The sequence below is a fragment of the Panthera onca genome, chromosome A3, assembly GCF_046562875.1.
Source record: "Panthera onca isolate mPanOnc1 chromosome A3, mPanOnc1 haplotype 2, whole genome shotgun sequence".
Taxonomy (NCBI): Eukaryota; Metazoa; Chordata; class Mammalia; order Carnivora; family Felidae; genus Panthera; species Panthera onca.
In genome coordinates, this window is record NC_138341.1 from 31,688,927 (window position 1) to 31,707,134 (window position 18,208).

At 45.3% G+C, this 18,208-nt stretch overlaps 2 protein-coding genes across 5 annotated transcripts in view; one reads left to right on the top strand and one right to left on the bottom strand.

The window, feature by feature from the left end:
* The first annotated feature begins 2,038 nt into the window (after positions 1 to 2,038).
* Positions 2,039 to 7,068, top strand: GEMIN6 (gem nuclear organelle associated protein 6). 2 transcript variants are annotated; one of them, XM_060653077.3, is made up of 3 exons: positions 2,039 to 2,144; positions 2,709 to 2,846; positions 6,260 to 7,068. In XM_060653077.3, the coding sequence occupies exons 1-3, from the start codon at positions 2,059 to 2,061 to the stop codon at positions 6,633 to 6,635; spliced, it is 600 nt and encodes a 199-aa protein (XP_060509060.1). In that variant the 5' UTR covers positions 2,039 to 2,058; the 3' UTR covers positions 6,636 to 7,068. The 2 variants fall into 2 exon arrangements, with proteins under 2 accessions (XP_060509060.1, XP_081651338.1); XM_081795212.1 differs by having other exon boundaries at positions 2,063 to 2,144; positions 2,713 to 2,846.
* Positions 7,069 to 11,073: 4,005 nt separating this feature from the next.
* Positions 11,074 to 18,208, bottom strand: part of DHX57 (DExH-box helicase 57) — a 55,313-nt gene continuing 48,178 nt past the window's right edge. For all 3 annotated transcript variants that reach the window (XM_060653027.3, XM_060653016.3, XM_060653020.3), the window contains exons 21-24: positions 17,498 to 17,572; positions 16,693 to 16,827; positions 13,571 to 13,771; positions 11,074 to 11,737 (exon numbers count right to left, since the gene is read on the bottom strand). In XM_060653027.3, coding sequence (XP_060509010.1) covers positions 11,594 to 11,737; positions 13,571 to 13,771; positions 16,693 to 16,827; positions 17,498 to 17,572 — 555 coding nt within the window. In that variant the 3' untranslated portion in view covers positions 11,074 to 11,593. The remainder of the gene's footprint in view (positions 11,738 to 13,570; positions 13,772 to 16,692; positions 16,828 to 17,497; positions 17,573 to 18,208) is intronic.

Consider the following 18,208-nt stretch of genomic DNA (forward strand, 5'->3'; position numbering starts at 1 on the left):
TGCCCTTGCCCCACTCCAATCAATCACCAATCCAGTTGATTTTTCCCTTGAAGCATTCGTTGAATCTACTCCTTTTTTCCCTCTTTTTCATTTCCACTGCTATCAGCTTGTGTCCTGTCTGGACCACTGCAATAATTTTTAGGAGCTCAGTAGTCAACATCTTTAGCTCAGGTCAATCAAGAGTTGAATGCTTAACCAACTGAGCCACCCAGGCACCCCAGAGCATGCAACTCTTAATCTTGGGGTCATGAGTTTGAACCTCACGTTGGGTTTAGAGATTACTTAAAAAATGTACTCCAAAATCTAGAACACGCAATTTTGAACTTGGCAGAGGAAAGGGTTGAGAGTGTGTGTATGTGTGTAGGTTTGAGGGGGAAGCAGATACTAGGAAGAAGACAGAAGAAGAGAAGGGGAAGAGGGAGAAAAGTAGAGAATGTGAGAGAAGGGACATCAACTGGTAGGAGGGAGGCACCAGGGAGACCAAGAGTAGGGGTTGACGGGGAAAAGGAAATGGCACATGTGAACTTGTTGAGGGTGGACTACAGACAGGGTCTCTCTGTAAACCTCCATTAGAAGTGGGCAGGCTCAGTCTGTTATAAATCAGCGATTCCAATAGGCAGATGCTGTGAATGATTCTTTAGTTTATCCAGAGGACTAAAGGGAGAGGGGAGAGAAGGGAAGGAAACTGCCCCAGTCACATCAATTTAAAAGGAGTAATTTAAGCTTGAAGCTAGCTTCCAAAGTCTTTCATTCTGCAGGACAGTTAGAAGGCTTCAAATACAAATGATCAGTTGTCACAGTTGGTTCAAGCTCTTTTGGACTGAATTTTTACGAGGTCAAACGTTTCATTTCACATTGTAACAACTGGTATTAAATTAGCTCTTTGTAGATTTATAGAGGACTTTAACTGGCATAATCTAATTTAATCTACTAAAGCCACATTAATATAATCAGCCAATCATTCAACGACTCAAAGTTGCCAAAGGATTATTTGAAACGATGGCAATAAGAAACAATATACTTTAAGGATTATGTGAACTCAAATCCCAGACTGTAAGGGAAAAGCTGACTAATTTTTTTTTTTAAGTTTATTTTTTGAGAGAGAGCTGGAGCAGGGGAGGGGCAGAGAGAGCTGAGGAAAGAGGATGTGAGGCAGCCTCCGTGCAGACATCAGAGAGCCCAGTGTGGGGCTCCAACTCAGGAGCCCGGAGATCACTAGCAGGGAGGTCATGAGCTGAGCCTAAATCCGAGGCTTAATAGACTGTGCCACCCAGATGCCCCAAGCTGATTTTCAATGTTTTCTACATCGTGGTTTGATAGGCCTCTAATTCAGTTTCTGTAAATCTCCCTTGGTGTTCCCATTTGCAGAAACTCAATGTTTAACACCTTGTACCATTTTGCAGGATCACAGTTATGAAAAAAATTCCGGACTATGCCAGGAGCCACCTAAGTCCCTGAACATAAATCTGCGGCAGAAGCGAGTCTTTTCCGCTTTTCTACTGGGGAGGGGGGCGGGGGTTGGAGGAGAGGCTGGGGCTTTCCCACTGAGAGATCTGCTAGGTGGAATTCATCCCGATCCTGTGCTTTATTCTTTCTGGCTTCTGCAACTCCTGCGGGACTATAGCAAGGGCACATCCCGAAGGAGCAGAGGTATTAACTGCCTCACACCAGCGGAACAAACAAATCTCTTGGCTCTATCGCTCTTCTCCAAGGCACTTTCACCTCACACTTCTAAAGCTTTAGGATTTACCTAGAGGGTTCTTGTGCTTCGATTCCACGGCAAGGGTGCATTTCCATGTCTACTCTCAATGAGGACCGGGCACGAGACTTTTCCTCTTTAAAAACAAAAGGTTGAAATGTCCATCGTGGCAGTGAAGAGGGGTGGCTCTAGCGAACAAGGAGCCTTACTTTCTTATTATACAAAAATCTCAAGTCCCGCCCGCATCCTGCGCGCGGCTTTTATCCCCCCACGCCCGCGGACTCCCTCAGACCTCTAGGTGGGACCAAGGTCAAGGACTACAAAACAGAGACTTCTGGGGGAAGGAAGTGGCGCAAAGCATGCTGGGTTTAGACGGCGCCGCCGGGGAGACTCCTTCCTTACCGCGTGGTCGCTGCGTGCCTTTCGCTGTCAGGAGCTGTAACTGGTATATTTCTCGTTTGTCGGGATTAAACGTTAAACACCACCAGGTTTGAGTGCTGCTCTAAGTATCGTGCAGCTACAAGCTAGGTCAGGGAGTCTGCGCTCTAGAGCCTTCGCTGCTGCCCCCTGGTTCGTGCATCTTCCAAACAAAAAAGAGGAAATGGTCACAAATCCGAGGCCTCTCCCTGGCGGGATCCAGCGTAGAAACAGCCAGAGAGAGCGAGTGGGTGGATATCAAAGGAGTTTTGTTTTTCAGGTTTGGCTAAAAGTGGTGTGGAGAGCAGACAGAGTTAAAGGGTGTGAGCATCTGCCGACCGGAGTTCAAAGCCAGGGCGAAGGCCATCTGGAGTGGTACTGGGTAGTCGAATATAGAAGTAAGCCGTATGAGTTAGCCCCATGGCAACTCGGGATCTCCTAGCTTTCATATTGAATCGTGAACATCAGCTATTTCCTGATATGGAACTTGAGGCAAATCACAAGATGTTCTCTCTGCCTAGCATAGGGATTGGGGCATTTGCTTGAGTGGAACATATATATTAACCCGGACTGGTGGTGGTTTTTGATCTAGTCAGCTGGCAGCCATGAATGAATGGATGAAGAAAGGCCCCTTAGAATGGCAAGATTACACGTACAAAGAAGTCAAAGTGACAGCCAGTGAGAAGGATTATAAAGGATGGGTTTTAACCACAGATCCGGTTTCTGCCAAGTGAGTATGGGTCCTGCTTCCCAGAAATCATAATGACACCCCTTTGTGCTGCCTATATGTTATATCCAAACTAAGGAAGTAGATAAATGAAAGCCATGTAAGAATTCGCGTGTAAGAATTGTACTGTCTTTAGGGGCGCCTGGGTGGCTCAGTTAAGCCTCTGACTTCAGCTCAGGTCATGATCTCACGGTTCATGAGTTCAAGCCCCGCATCAGTCTCTGCTGACAGCTCAGAGCCTGGAGCCTGCTTCAGATTCTGTCTCTCTCTCTCTCTGCCTCTACCCTGCTCTCTATCAAAAATAAACATTAAAAAAATTAAAAAAAAAAAAAAAAGAATTGTATAGCCTTTGAATCTAAGTGCTGTTCAAACTATGGATTACCCTGGCACCAGCCAGGTTTGTAGAAGTGAGACACTTTTTTGTTCCTACGTTTTTATTAGAAAATCTCAAACATACATAAATGTAGAGAGAATAGGATAACAGACAACTAGCTTTACCTTTCCCTTCTAAATATCTTTAAGCACAGCTCATTTAATTTTGTACATAAATGCCTCAATGTAACTTTTAATAGATAAGAACTCTAATAAATGTAACCACAATACCATTATCATTTTATTCATAAATACATCAATGTATCTTTTAGCAGATAAACTCTTTAATAAACACAATAACATTATAATACCCAATAAAAGTAATAATAACTTTATTAACAGTTGTGTTGAGATTTGCCTGGTTGTCTCAAAAGTATCTTTTTATATTGGTTTATCAGTTTGGTTGATAACATCTCTCAAGTATCTTGATCTGTGACTGTGCACTTTCTCTATTTAGTTTTCTTTTTTTCCCCCCTATTATTTTGGAGAGAGGGAGAGCAAGTGAATGGGGAAGAGGGGTGAAGGGAGGGAGAATCTTAAGCAGTATCCATGCTAAGCGTGGAGCCTGACTCGGGACCCTGGGATCAACACCTGAGCCGAAATTGAGAATTAGACACAACCAACTGTGCCTCCCAGGCACCCCATCTTTTTAGTTTTCCATGTCATTTATTTGTTGAAGAAATGTAATCATTTGTCTTACAGAGTTGAACACATTCTGAGTTTAGCTTATTGCATTCTCACGGTATAGTTTATTTCATCCTCTGTATTTCTATAAACTGGGATTCATATCCAGAGGTTTGATTAGGATCAGATTTGTTTCTTGCAAGACTACTTTAAAGGTGGTGATACACACACACTTTTTAAATTTTGGAATGATTTTAGATTTATAGAAAAGAAAGTACAGACAGGACCCATCTACCCAGCTTCCCCTGATATTGGCATCTTAACCTAACTGTGGTACATTCCTCAAAACTAAAAATTTACATTAACTAAAGACCTGTCATTTGGATTTCAACAGTTTTTCCACTAATCGTTTGCCTTTTTTCTGTTCCAGGATCCAATCTAGGATCCCACATTACATTTAATCATCATGTGTCCTTAGTCTCTGATCTGTGACAGCCTTTCAGTCTTTCCTTGTTTTTCATGACCTTGACACTTTTGAAGAGTACTGATGAGGTGTTTTGTAGAAGGTCTCTCAATTTGGGTTTGTGTGATGCTGTCTCATAAATAGCCTGGGGTTATAGGCTTTGGGAAGAGTACCACAGAAGTGAAATCCCCTTCACATCACATTGCATCATATCATGTATTTTATTTAGTTAGGATTTTTGCATTTGTATTCATGAGTGAGATTAGCTTGTAGTTTTCTTTTTTTAATTATCTCTGCTTTTGGTATTGGCCTCATTTAACGAGCTAAGGCACAGTCCACCTTTTGTAGTCTCTAGAGGAGTTTGGTTAGATTAGAAATGTTTGGAGCTGGCTGGCTCAGTCAGTTAAGCGTCTGGCTTCGGCTCAGGTCATGATCTTGCGGTTTGTGAGTTCGAGCCCCGTGTCGGGCTCTGTGCTGACAGCTCGGAGCCTGGAGCCTGCTTTGGATTCTGTGTCTCCCCCTCTCTCTGCCCCTCCCATGCTCGTGCTCTCCCTCTGTCTCTCAGTAATAAATAAATGTTTCAAAAAAAGGTAAAAATAAATGTTTGAACCTTGGAGCACCTGGCTGGTGGAGCACGCGACTTTTGGTGTTGGGGTTGTGGGTTTGAGCCCCACGTTGGGTGTGGAGATTACTTAAAATTAAAATCTTGGAAAAAAAAAAAGAAATGTTTGAACCTTAAAAATTGTATATAATTTGTTGGTAAAACTGACCCTTTTTTCCCCCCTCTTATGGGAAAGTATTCTTAAATACTTACTCAGTTTTTATTAATGATTATAAGATGATTTATATTCTCTCTTTCTTTGACTCAGTAGTAGAAATTTATATTTCCCAGGAAGTTTTCTGTTTTAATTTTCAAAACGATTGACATAAATTTGTTCCTAATACTTTATACTGCCAATCTTTGCTGCCTTTTTTCTCCATTCTAATTAATCTTGCTTGAGTTTTATGAATTTTACATGTTTATTTTTTCTTAAAAAAGTTTTTTATATGTAATAAAAAACTTTATTTGTGAGAGAGAGAGAGACAGAGCATGAGCAGGGGAGGGGCAGAGAGAGAGGGAGACACAAAATCCGAAGCAGGCTCCAGGCTCTGATCTATCAGCATAGGGCTCTATGCAGGGCTTGAACTCATGAACTGTGAGATGACCCGAGCTGAAGTAGGGCACTCAACCAACTGAGCCACCCAGGTGCCCCTACACGGTTTTGTTTTTTTTATCTTTTTGTTTTTTTCAAAGAGCCAACATTTGGCTTTGGTGATCTTGTTATTAACTCTTTTATTTTCTATTTCATTAATTTTGTGTTTTGTTATTTTCTTGGATCTACTTTGAAGGTGAGTTACTCAGTTGTTTTTGAACTCTGAAAGTTAAGTCTGTGCCCTTTTTTCTTTTCTAATATACGTTTAAGCCTTTTATAACTCTTTAATGCTTTAACTGCATTCCCCAATGATTTAGGCTAGACAGAAAGTTTAGATGTGAGGCGCCTGGGTGGCTCAGTCGGTTAAGCATCCGACTTTGGCTCAGGTCATGATCTCACAGTTTGTGGTTTGAGCCCCACGTCGGGCTCTGTGCTGACAGCTTGGAGCCTGGAGCCTGCTTCGTATTCTGTGTTTCCCTCTCTCTCTGCCCCTCCCCTGATCCCACTCTGTGTCTCTCTCAAAAATAAATAAACGTTAAAAAAAAAAAACGTTTAGATGTATAGGACCCTCAGTGAATACTTATTGACCAAGTACAAACATTTGATGGTGAGAGGATTAATTTTAAACAGGGAAGTTCTTATTCCCTAGTTTCATTACCTGTTGGGGCTGGTGATGCCTCTCATTCCACTGCTTCTTCCATAGATTTATGAGACTTTAGGTTTTTCTTTTACAAATCTGCTGTGAACTTACTTTTCCTCCAAAGTATCGTCCTCGTGAACTTCCTAGAAGATGGCAGCATATCTGTGACTGGAATTATGGGCCATGCTGTGCAGACTGTTGAAACTGTGAACGAAGGGGAGCATGGAGTGAGAGAGAAGCTGGCACATTTGTTCATGTCTGGAGACTGCAAGGCATACAGCCCTGAGGACCTGGAGAAGAGGAAGAACAGCCTCAAGAAATGGCTCGAGAAGAACCACATTCCCATCACTGAACAGGGAGATTCACAACGGACTCTGTGTGTGGCTGGGGTGCTGACGATAGACCCCCCGTATGGCCCCGAAAATTGCAGCAGTTCTAATGAGATTATTCTGTCCCGTGTTCAGGATCTTATTCAGGGACATCTTGCAGCTCCCCAGTGAGAAGCCAAGAACTGTGGATGAGCCGATTGAAATAAGACTTCATTTTTATTTTTTCCTTCGTGAAGTGTTTGGATGTTAAGTCCATCATATTACAAGACTTCAGAGGCACACGTGTGTCGTGTGTGAGTTTTCATTCTCTGTTGTTTTGGTCAAATCAAAGATGTGGATTATGAGTGCTAATAAATAGGTAAACCACACGGATAGTCTCACGTGCAACAAAATAGCACAAGGACCCTGAGACCAAGAGTTGCATGCTCTTCTGACTGAGCCGGCCAGACACCTCAGTGTCCTTCCTTTTAATTTCAACATACAGGTGTCTAGTTTGTTTGTTTGTTTGTTTGTTTTTTTAAAAAAAAACCTTCAGAGGCTCTTGCAGGAGTAAATTATGCTCTTGAATTTATTCAAGTAAACTTTATTTCTCTATTGTCTTGTTTCTCCTGTGTCCCAGTTTATCTTTGTATCCTGAATTCCCAGGGTGGCTGGCACATAGCACCTGCTTAAAATAAGTTGGTTATATTGAAATTTGTGAGCATAAGTGTGGGAGGATTTCCTGCAACCCCAATTTGGGTCTCAAACTAGCCGTGTAGCACACATTAGTTATAAACAGGACAATCAGCCTCCCTGTTAACTAATCAGGTTGCACGCTTCAATTAATCCATTTTAGCCATGCTTACTGTGGAAAAGGATGGTATAAAGATTTGTGGGCTAGAAATAATGGGGACAGCTGGAGTTTAAATGGGAAAGTGCATAGGTGAATTTCAGAGACAGAAGGGCGGCATTAACAAAAACGTCTATAATTACGGATTGTTTTGTGTTGGGTCTATCATCAATGGATTAGTTTCCTCCTCATATGGGATAGTCCCTTGGTGCCCGTGTACAGCATGGCCCTTGATTTGTAAAGACATCTGTCTTCTAAAGAGCATGATGCATCTTTGACATTTAGTCTGGTAATCTTGCTAATAATTAAGTCCTAAAACCACCTGCTTTGTTTTTTCAGTTCAAACGATAGGAGAAGGGTTACTGAGCCTAGAAATCATAGTTCCTAGGTAAGCTTTATGTTAGATTTCAACATTTTACAGTCATCTACCTATAGGGCTATATATTCCCATCCCCCTTTACCCCTTTTTAAAAACCCTATTTGTGTTTTACCATATTGGCCAAAGTCTGCTAGGTTGGACTCCCTTCAAATAACGGAAAGATAAGGGAAGGGTGTGTGTGTGTGTGTGTGTGCGCGCGTGCACGTGCACGTGCGAGTGTGTGTGCGCATATGTGTGTGTATTTCAAACATTGTAATACGGGCCCGAGTGTGAGAACTTGAGTTTTGTAGTGGAAAACATTAGCAGTATTAGTGTCACATGCAAATTGGGGCACCGCGTCCTGGCTTATTTATTCAATTAGCTGGGCTAGAACTGACTGGGGAGTAGACTCCGGGATGGTCCCCGTTAGGCAAAGAAGGGGCAGAGGCTGAACCGTCTGTGGGAACAAGCTCGTGTTTGGGCTGCTGTCCTATATCTTGATGAAACACGGATGCCACTCCTTCCTGCTGGTCCACATGTAGGGCACGAGTGATTCTCCAGCAGAACTCTTTCTTTGCTCTTTGACAAAACAAATTATTAAAACATTTAAGATTTGAAAGCACTTTAAGGATTAGTGATTGGCCACAAATCCTATTTAAGACCAATCTCTTTGATATTATCATTGTGGGGGCGATAACTTAGAAGCTGGCAAGAAAAAGTCTCTCCTGTTAATGATTCATCGTGGTTAATGGTTTACACAGTCATTACGTAGCTTTACATGTGTGAGGCTGAAAGACATTGAATAAGTCTATCACTCTGGAACAGTCTGAAACTATTGCCGTGACAATAAATTGTATTAGCTGGCTCTGTATTGTTTCCACCTGAGGCACTCCGTACTGTGAGTCCTCAAATGTTGACTGACACAGTTTCATGACCAAGTTCTAACTTCTGAAAACAATAGCTCACCCTGTATTTATTAACCGGCTAAATATTTTAAGCAAACTCTACCCCCTGCATTTAGGAGAAAATAAGCCCTAGGAATTATGCTTAATTCTAGCGTGACGTAGGAGGAAAGAGCCATCGTCTGCCCAGGCTTGTTCTAGCACAAGGGCAGTGGGAGCAGAATTCTGTCCCCGGAATCCTCATTTATGTGGCAACGAGGTGACCCTCACAAGACACCCTCGGAGTGTCAAGCCCGAGCTCACCAGCTCTCGGGCCAGCAACTGAGACAACGCAGCAGAATGCAGTCCTCAAAAAGCCAGCCTGGGCCGCACCTGAAAACCACACCGTTAGTCCCAATTTGCTTACCTTTGCTATATATTTTACAGAGTGACTTTCACAATGTCTTATTTTATGATACCCTCTCAGGGACATATTCAAACCATTGCCTGGAAATGAAAAAGAACACTGACCACATGCTTGCAGACCCACAGTCTGTGTGCTCTGGTATATTATTTAAACTGCTCAAGTGACAAAATGGAAGGGTACAGACCAAAATTCATTCCTCGTCAGGGAGTCTGAATGGTAGTATTCAGATATGGAGCTCAAGCAGGAAGAAGGCACTTTGTCAACCTATGACCACCTCTGTGAGAATGTTACCTATTCTCATTTCCTGAGAAGTCCCTGCAGACATGCACTTACAACAGTGTCGCAGACTAATTTTTTAGCAGGTACTGCATCGATATTATTTCCTAGCTAGGTTCCAGTAAAACAAATGAGAAACATTTACAGAGTTCTCCAGAAAATGAACATTAAATGCTGATCATCTTTTACAATTTTTTTTACAGTTTATTTATTTTGAGAGAGAGCAAGCAGGGGAGGGGCAGAGAGGGAACCCCAACGGGGCTCCACATGGTCAACGCAGAGCCCCACGTGGGCCTTGAACTCACGAACTGCAAGATCATGACCTGAGCTGAGATCAAGAGTCAGATGCTTTAGACACCCAGGCTCCCCAATGCTGACCATCTTGTTGGGGCTTAGAAATTTGGTGTCACCTTGAAATGCTACACTGCACTCTGATCTTCAATCGCAAAGAAGTAATCCTATTTCATTGATCTCGTGTTAGTGATGGGGCTTAAGAAGTTTAGTCTTGGAGGTGAGGATTTCTATTTTATGTTATTTTTTTAATGTTTATTTTAATGTCTATTTATTTTTGAGAGAGAGAGAGTGAACAGGGGAGGGGCAGAGAGAGAGGGAGACAAAGAATCCGAAGCAGGCTCCAGGCTCTGAACTGTCAGCACAGAGCCCGACATGGGGCTTGAACCCATGAATCGTGAGATCATGACCCTAGCCGAAGTCTGGCACTTAGTCTGAGCTACCCAGGTGCCCCAAGGATTTTTCTTATTCAGTGCCTTCAGTTAAGGCTTCCCAGTCTTTTCCACTTTCTGGCCCATCTGTAAAATGACTTGTGCGACTTGTGCCTGGCTGCAGGTGGCCAGCCCACGATGACTGCCCCGAGGGGAGCGATTGCTCAGTACTCTCAATGGATGGTTTTGTTGTTAACTACCACCCGGCCAGCTGGCCAGTCGTATGCTGTGCTGCGGACTTGTGTTGAGAGCTGTGGGTCCATTCAGGCCGATGGCTCGATCTCGGGCAGCCAATATGAGCTCCGCTACGGCACCAAGAGTCCACACTGGTTTAAAAAAATGTGTTAGGACGGTTTTCTCCTGCATTTCTCCTGAGCAGTTCTGTAATGTGAGCCTTGTTTCCAGGGCAAGTCAGAGCCTGAATGCTGTGGGTGCTGTGCATATGCGTGTCTTTTATTTAAAGTGATAACGTGAATTCATGCCTTTTAAAAATACTACTTAGAATCTCAACTCTTCAAGTGCGCCAAAGTTTAAACATGCTTGGTAATGACCGTTTTGGACAGTCCAGGAGGTTTTCTGGAAACTGAACAGAAATAATACCTTAAAAAGTGACCACCCTTCACTGCAGTGGTTTTGCCGATTCGTTTGAATTCTATCTCTGGTGTGAAATCTGTAATGACTCTACCTGAGCGCTAGACAAACACAAGAATATTTTTTTCTACTCAGCCCTTCGGGATTCTTCCTGGCCACGCTGCAAAATGTCCAGAGGCAATGTAAATGTACTCATGGTTTTTCAACATGCTGGCTCCCCATTCACCTAAGTGGTGGCTGAAAATAAGCAGTCTCGTGGAAGATATTTTTATGGCTGTAAATCTGACACTAGCATGGCAAACTTTTCTACATCGACCGTTGCCAACTCTGCTCTGAGAATGCCATCAAAATTCCCCTTTGGGTAAGGAGGAGTGTGGCCATGAGATCTGGGTGTGTGCCTAAGAGAGAGCAAGATTCCTAAATGGAAAACCTAAAACAGCACGAAGACACCTAGACGGTTCTGCTTTCGAGAATATGAATGTTAAGGGTGAGACCAGCTTGCATTCTAATAACAGATAAGAGCTCTTTAAGTTTGTTTTTTTCGGTTGACCTTTAATGAGTAAAAGTAAAAATCTGTCACAAGTCAAGTTTGCTTTGTAGCCAAGAGCCTAAAATGAAATTTTAATTTTTCTTGCTCACATGATTTTTTTTTTGTCCTTTTTCTGTTCTAACTTCTTTCAGATGAGCCGTTATGATAGAAAAAACATTCAGTATTTCTCCTCATGCTCCTCCCTCACCCTAGTAAAAAGCAGGAGAAAAAAAATACATAGAATAAAACAGAATTGTATTAAACATTCACTTTTGTGTTACTGGGTGAATTTCCTTCATTCCAGGACAGTCCCAGAGAAAAAGACAGGCAAAGCTGGTTTTTCGACCGCCTCACACCGACACTCCAAATTGTGCTGGGAGCGCCCCTGCCCGGTCTGGGGGTCTGGGAGGCTTCCCTCATGCTCGGCGCCTCAGGGCTTGGCTGGAGGTAGAGGTGCTGCCGTTATTTCCCAGGGGAGCACAAGGGGCGGGGCAGGCGCTCTCCCGAGGCAGGTCTTTATTGTGTGGTGACAAGTTTCACAATCATGCTGATGATCCGGGATCCTCGAGGACACGTACACAGATCTGTGCTCGGGTTTTTTATCTTATCCTGGAGGAGCTGGTCAAGTTCACAACGAAGTTCCTTTACTAATTCGGCCACCTAAAATGAAAGTTGCAGCGTAAGCAGCGCTTGGGTCAACGGGGGAGGAAAGGTTATTACAGGAAACATCCCAGTGATGATTATCATTATTCTAGATTGCTGCTATTAATTTTACCTCCACGTGGTGGGGGGAGGAGAAACTAACACAATTTATTCTAAAAGCGCTTCTAAAATTTCTTGATGGAGGCGCCTGGGTGGCTCAGTCGGTTAAGCGTCTGACTCCGGCTCAGGTCATGATCTCACAGTCTGTGAGTTCGAGCCCCGCGTCAGGCTCTGTGCTGACAGCTGCAGCTCTAAGCCTGGAGCCTGCTTCCGATTCTATGTCTCCCTCTCTCTCTGCCCCTCCCCCACTCATGCTCTGTCTCTGTTGCTCTCAAAAATAAAAATTTTTTTAAAAGTTTTAATTTCTTGATGCAGCTATAGGAATGTTCACTCAATGTCCACATCTCCTTTCAAGAAAAGATTAAATCTGAAAGGATGGCTTTTATGTAGTGTTCTCCATATTAAAGCCTGGTCACCTTTTATAATTTGTTCCAAGAGGAGAAGCAGGAAAATGGAAAATTAAAAATGGGAGATACTAAGAGAAAAAGTCTCTAGCTTTAGGATACATTCTATGCTTTGCTGGGGCTAATAGCTCCACATTCTTTATGGCATTTTGCTCGTGCTGCTGTTGGAGCAGGCACTGGAGAGGTCTTCCCGACATGCTTTGCCCCTCCCCCGTCGTCTGGCCACCGTGCAGTTTGCGCCCAGACGGAACTCGAACGGGCTCGTGCCGTGGGCTTTGCCAGAGTGAATGGCTCAGGTGACCCGGGCCTTACAGTTTATGACACTCATTTGGCCACAACAGTTGGTTTAAGAGAGGAGGTTTCTGGTCTCCCCTTCCGGACACTATGCTGCAACAGACGTGAGGCCGGGGGCCGCAGCCATCCTGCCCTCACAAGGTCAGCCAGCCTCTCGTCACCCAGCTGCCTGGCCTTCCGGAAACTGTACTGGGCAACACGATGGCCACTCGTCACATGTGGCTCATCTAAGGGCCACTTTGAACTGAGATGTGCGGGGAGTGTGCACACTCCAGATTGTGAAGATGTCGCATGAAGAGGAGTATCTCAGTGCGCCCTTATACGATGACACGATGACATGAAAACTTTTTAGATGTGTTAGGCTACATAAAATTAAGATGAACTGCGCCTATTTGTGTTTTTCAAATGTGGCTACTAGAAAAATTGAAATTACACATGTGGCTCACGTATTTTTATTGGACTGTGCTGCTTTAGATGTTACAGTTCAATGTGCCAATAAATTCTCTTTAACGTTTGAGTTGGTGTTTCTGCTTCTTGCCGTCTAAGACCTCTACCCGATGCAAATGTCAAAATGAATTTTTATTTCCTAAGCATATACTCTGCCTCCAGTGTCTCTGCAGACACTCCAGTAGTGAACACGTGAGACCTGACAATAAACAATTCAGATCCATTATCTTTTTTTTTTATGGCAGTGGTGGAATCAGGGTGATTTTTATTTATTTTTGCTCGTCTGTGTATTTTGGGACTTTTCTTTGGAGAACATGTGTTATCTGTTGAACAGTTAGGAAGGTCCAACGTCTCGCCTGCAGCTTCTGTCCTGAGCCTCCCACGCCAGCCCGTCCTGGGCTCCCCTCCCAGTGCCTTCCTGGTCTCTCACTGAGGCTCCGGGCCTGGCCTCCGTCCGTGGCCCGCTACCCTCTCCTCATTCGTTCTTTGCCAGCTCTGCCGTCCTCCCTCGCTCCCTGCAGGAACCCGTCTTCTCCTCGAAGCCCCTCGGGGCCCGTGCCTCCTAGACAGGCCCGCCAGGCCTTACCTGATGGGAGGCAGCCGCGAAACGGATCCAGCCGTCATCCAGGGACACGACAAACGCTCCTCTCTGAAGCTGCACGCTCACCTGGCCTCCCCCGAACAAGACCAGCGGGTACACGGACACCATGCTGCAGTCTCGGATGAACACCCGACTGGTTCTGATCTTTTCGTGGTACACCAGGTAGGGGCTGTCAAAGTGTCTGACCTGGAACAGAAAACCTCAGATGTGGACAGCGGCAACCGAAGGGGAACCCCACCCATTCCACAGATGTAAGCACCGCCTGGCCATCTGGGGCTCCCCAGATTGTCTCCGGCCCGAACCTTCCCCCCGAGGCCGGACTTGTACAGCGACTGCCCTCTTGACGTCTCCCTCTGGACGTCTAACGAGCATCTCAGACTTAGGTTCAAAAGGAATTCTTGATTTTCCCACTCCTTTCCAGCAGCATCCCCTCCAGCTCAGTAAATGATGTACCCCTCCTCGGCTGTTCACATCCCAGACTGAGAAGCCTTCGACTGCTCTTTCCCCTCACTCCATTGAAATGGTCACTAAGTCCTGTCGCTTTTCAAAATACATAATGAAACGACATATTCTCACCACCGGTACGGCTCAAACCATCATCAACTCGCACAGCCCACTGCCAGGGCTTTCTAAGTGCTCGCTGGGTTTCTGCTTCGCATCTTCACGGTCTCTTTCCCACCCGGCAGCCACCATGATCTTTCAAAAACGACACCCTCCAGTGACTTCCCAAGAATAAAATCCCAAATCCGTACCATAGCCTACAAGGTCCCACACAACCTGAACTGTGGCTGCTTGTCTTAAAACACGTGCTGCTCTTGCACTGATTTCCCCTGCTGGAATGTTCTTCCCTGACCACTCTGGGCAAAATGGCCCCTCCCCTATCACTCTTAAAATCTCTTACTCTGTCCTATTTCTCTTTTTTTTTAATTCTTTTTTTAACATTTATTTATGTTTTGAGAGACAGAGAGAGACAGGGCACGAGCAGGGGAGGTGCAGAGAGAGAGGGAGACACAGAATCAGAAGCAGGCTCCAGGCTCTGAGCTGTCAGCAGAGCCCGATGCGGGGCTCAAACTCACGAACCGTGAGATCATGACCTGAGCCAAAGTCGGTCGCTTAACCGACTGAGCCACCCAGGTGCCTCACAATTTCTATTGTTCTATTTCTCTTGATAGCATTTGTTACTAAGATGAGATGACTTGTTTCTTGCCTGTCTTCCTCAGCAGAGCATAAGCTCCCCGAGGGCAGAGACCCAGTCTGTCTAGTTCACCTGCCCACAACAGGGCCTGGAAAAGAGAAGGCACTGGTAGGTACCAAAGGATGCACTGCATGAATGTCATGATGAACTCAGAAGAGGGGTGGCCCTAACTCAGTCCTCTGGCCCCTAGGTACGTATGCAGCTGACAGCCAGAGGACCTCCGGGTCCTCCAATTCTTCTGGGCTCTTGGAGATACTTTTCATGCTTTGCTGACACGTTACTCAGTAGTTCCAGGGGGCCGAGCAGCCTGAACACTTCAAACTCTCTTCCCCCATCCCCTGGACCTCCACCCTCCCCACCCCCCCCCCACCCCCCCCAGAGCTTTACTGAGCATCTGCTTTGGGCCAGGTGCCAGGCTAGCCAATGAGGACATAGAAATGAATACACGTCCTGTCTTTAGGAATTTCACAATTCCATGAAGACTTACCACAAACCGTAAAATAATGGGATAAGCGCAACAGTGGACAAAATGCACACCTCGTGCTGGTGGGACAGAGGAGCAACTTAGAGGGGGCGGGACCCCGGGGAGGTGGTTTTTAATGGAAGCTCCAAGGACACGTAGGAGCCTGCTGGGAATGGGACTATCATCCCAGACTCCGAGGGAGTGCGTTGTACGTCATGGCACACAGAGTGACGGAGGGAGGAGTGACAAGGGACATGGTAAAGAGGGGCAGGCGTGAAGGGTCGGATGAGAGTGTGTGGGAGCCTCCATATATGAAGAGTTTTAAGCAAGGGGATGATATGACCAAACGGAGGTTTTGTAAAGTTAATTGTGGCAGCAGTACTGTAAAAGGTCGGAGAGAAAGGACCAGAAGTCAGATCGTTACAGCACTCCAGGCAAGAGGCGGATGGTGGGCTTTGAACTGAGGCAGGGCGGTGGGGAGAGGACACGCAGGCACATCTGGGAGCGTCGACAGGCAGAACTGCTGCCCGGCGCCCAGATGGACTGGAGCGAGGCGAAGAGTGGCAGGGTCTCCGTGCGCGGGGGCCTCCGGCTGGGAAGGTGCTGTTTGCCAGGACAGGCGAGAGAGGAGAGAGGAGAGAAGTGGGAGACAAGGAGCCTGAGCTGACTGGCAGGCGTCCGGCTGGGGCTGCCAGGAGGAGGGCTCAGGACAAGCCCAGGCACAGGGAGAGCAAGCTGGGGGCTCTGTGACAGCTCCAGGTGGCAGTTTGGAACCGCGGTGTCACGCTCTGTGGGTTCGGGAAGAGTAAGTGCTCCGCAGTGAGACAATGAGGACGAGGGACAGAGCGCCATTTCAGAGCAAAGGAGAGAAACCAGCAAAAGGCGTATCGGGCGGTGATCGGAGAGAGAGAAGAAAGTGGTATTTCAGGAGCAAAAACACATCAAAGATGGTTTCAAGAGGATGGGAGGTTAGCAGGGTCAAATACTACACTAGAGTCAAGGGGGAGGAGGACCAGGGAGGGGGTGGACCCCGAGGAGGTCACACGTCACTTCTGGGGCTGGGACAGGGTGTTGGCAGCAGGCAGGAGGGGGTGTGAAGTGAGGGAGCGCCAGCAGCAAGCGCCTGTCACTCCCTCCCTGGTCAGGCGCGGATTTAGGGATGCGATTAGATCCTGACTGCCTAAGTCACCGCCGCAAAGATGCAAGCTTATGCTTGAAAGCAGGCTTGAGCGGTTTTTTTTTTTGTATCCAGTAGAATTTTCGTCAAATGGAAATAGTCTTTCCAAACACAGTCCAATTTCCAGTCTGTTCACGCTTTCTCGACCTTCCCCAAGTCAGTGGTGCTGCTGGGGACAGCAGGTGACGGGATGAGGTCTGCTGACTAGAAGGGGCTGTGTTGCTCCCCTGAGACCTCCCCTATGCAAATGTGAGTGGACCCGCCATTCCGACCTGATAGTTCACCGAGGAAGGGTGAATGTGCACATATCCATCGTTCTTGGTGACAAACTTCAGCTCCTCTGATTTTGGTTGCATTCTGACAGCTCCGGTACTGGTCTTGTGAAATTTCCCTTCTGGGCTTTTCACCTAAACAACAGGTATTCACAAAAAATACATATATATGACATATGTATATTTCCATTGAAAAACTAGCAGACAATGTGTCAGACGTTCATTGCAGATGTCAACTGAGCATTTAACAAAACGTTAAATGAAAAACAATTTAGTACTGTCACAAATTCAGTCTTTCTAAGTTTGACAAGGGCTGGATAATTAAAACTCAGGTAAAAGTCCGACAGCACATACAGGTAGGGTTTTCCAGAAAGCTGGCCACAAGTGGTCCCATGGCAAAGCACTGACTTGTTTGATTTTGTTCCTACCTAACCGTAGTGCAGAGTAGAGACCGTAAGGAAAACTGTAGTAGAATCAAGTTTCTACCTAACATAAAAGGCTAGTTATGTACACGTTGCCCGACAGGATAACATTTATGTCCATTTAAATTTCTAGTATGTCAGAAGGATTCAAAACAAGCACCTCATTTTATACAATAAATGTGTTCTTGAACAATGTTATCTTAACAAATTTGGATAACTGAAGCACTGGAAATGTATACAAAGTTTAAAAGGCTCTTTGTGTGTGTGTGTGTGTGTGTGTGTGTGTGTGTATCTCTTTAAGGTGATTAATGTGTATGTCTTAACTTAAGTCCCTTGGCTACGAATCAAAGAAGTGGGAGGACCCAGGAAAAATGTTTTGTTACCTGCACTACATTTGGATAAAGAGCAGCACACAGCATTGCTGATATCAGCTTGGGGTTCTCAGCATTTGAGTTTGCCTAGGAGGGAAAGACAGCATTGATCTTATAAGTAATGTGGCCACTTCTGTTTGTACCCTGGAACTTATCATCACATTTCACTTGCTTTCTATCTTAAAACAAAACAAAACAAACCAAAAATACCTCATTTCTATCCTTGTGCTGGAAAAACTCTTCCTTTCTAAGTGAAAAACAAGGTAAAGTAAAAAACCATATGCATATAGGGCCCACTCCAAGAAGCCCACAGTTAACTCTGGGTCTCTGCAAAGCAATTACAAAGCCAGTGCTCCTAAGGATCCGTGGAGACAGACTCTGGTTCAGGAGATGGTCATAATCTGCAGAAAGTACTAACTGCACTGAGAACCGCGGGGCATCAGGTTCATCTTGAAGAAGTGTTCTTCCTGTGGTCACAGAAAAAACTATCCTTGGTTGGAAAAAGGCTGGTGTGATTTAAGAAGACATTACTGAAACATGTTTCACCTCTTATGGGCTTATCAAGAACCAGCATGAAAATTCAAAAACAAAAATAGTAGCAACAGGAGCCCTGGGTGGCCCAGTCGGTTGAGTGTCCGACTTCGGCTCAGGTTTGTGGGTTTGAGCCTAGCATCAGGCTCACTGCTGTCAGTATGGAGCTCGCTTCAGATCCTCTGTCCCCCC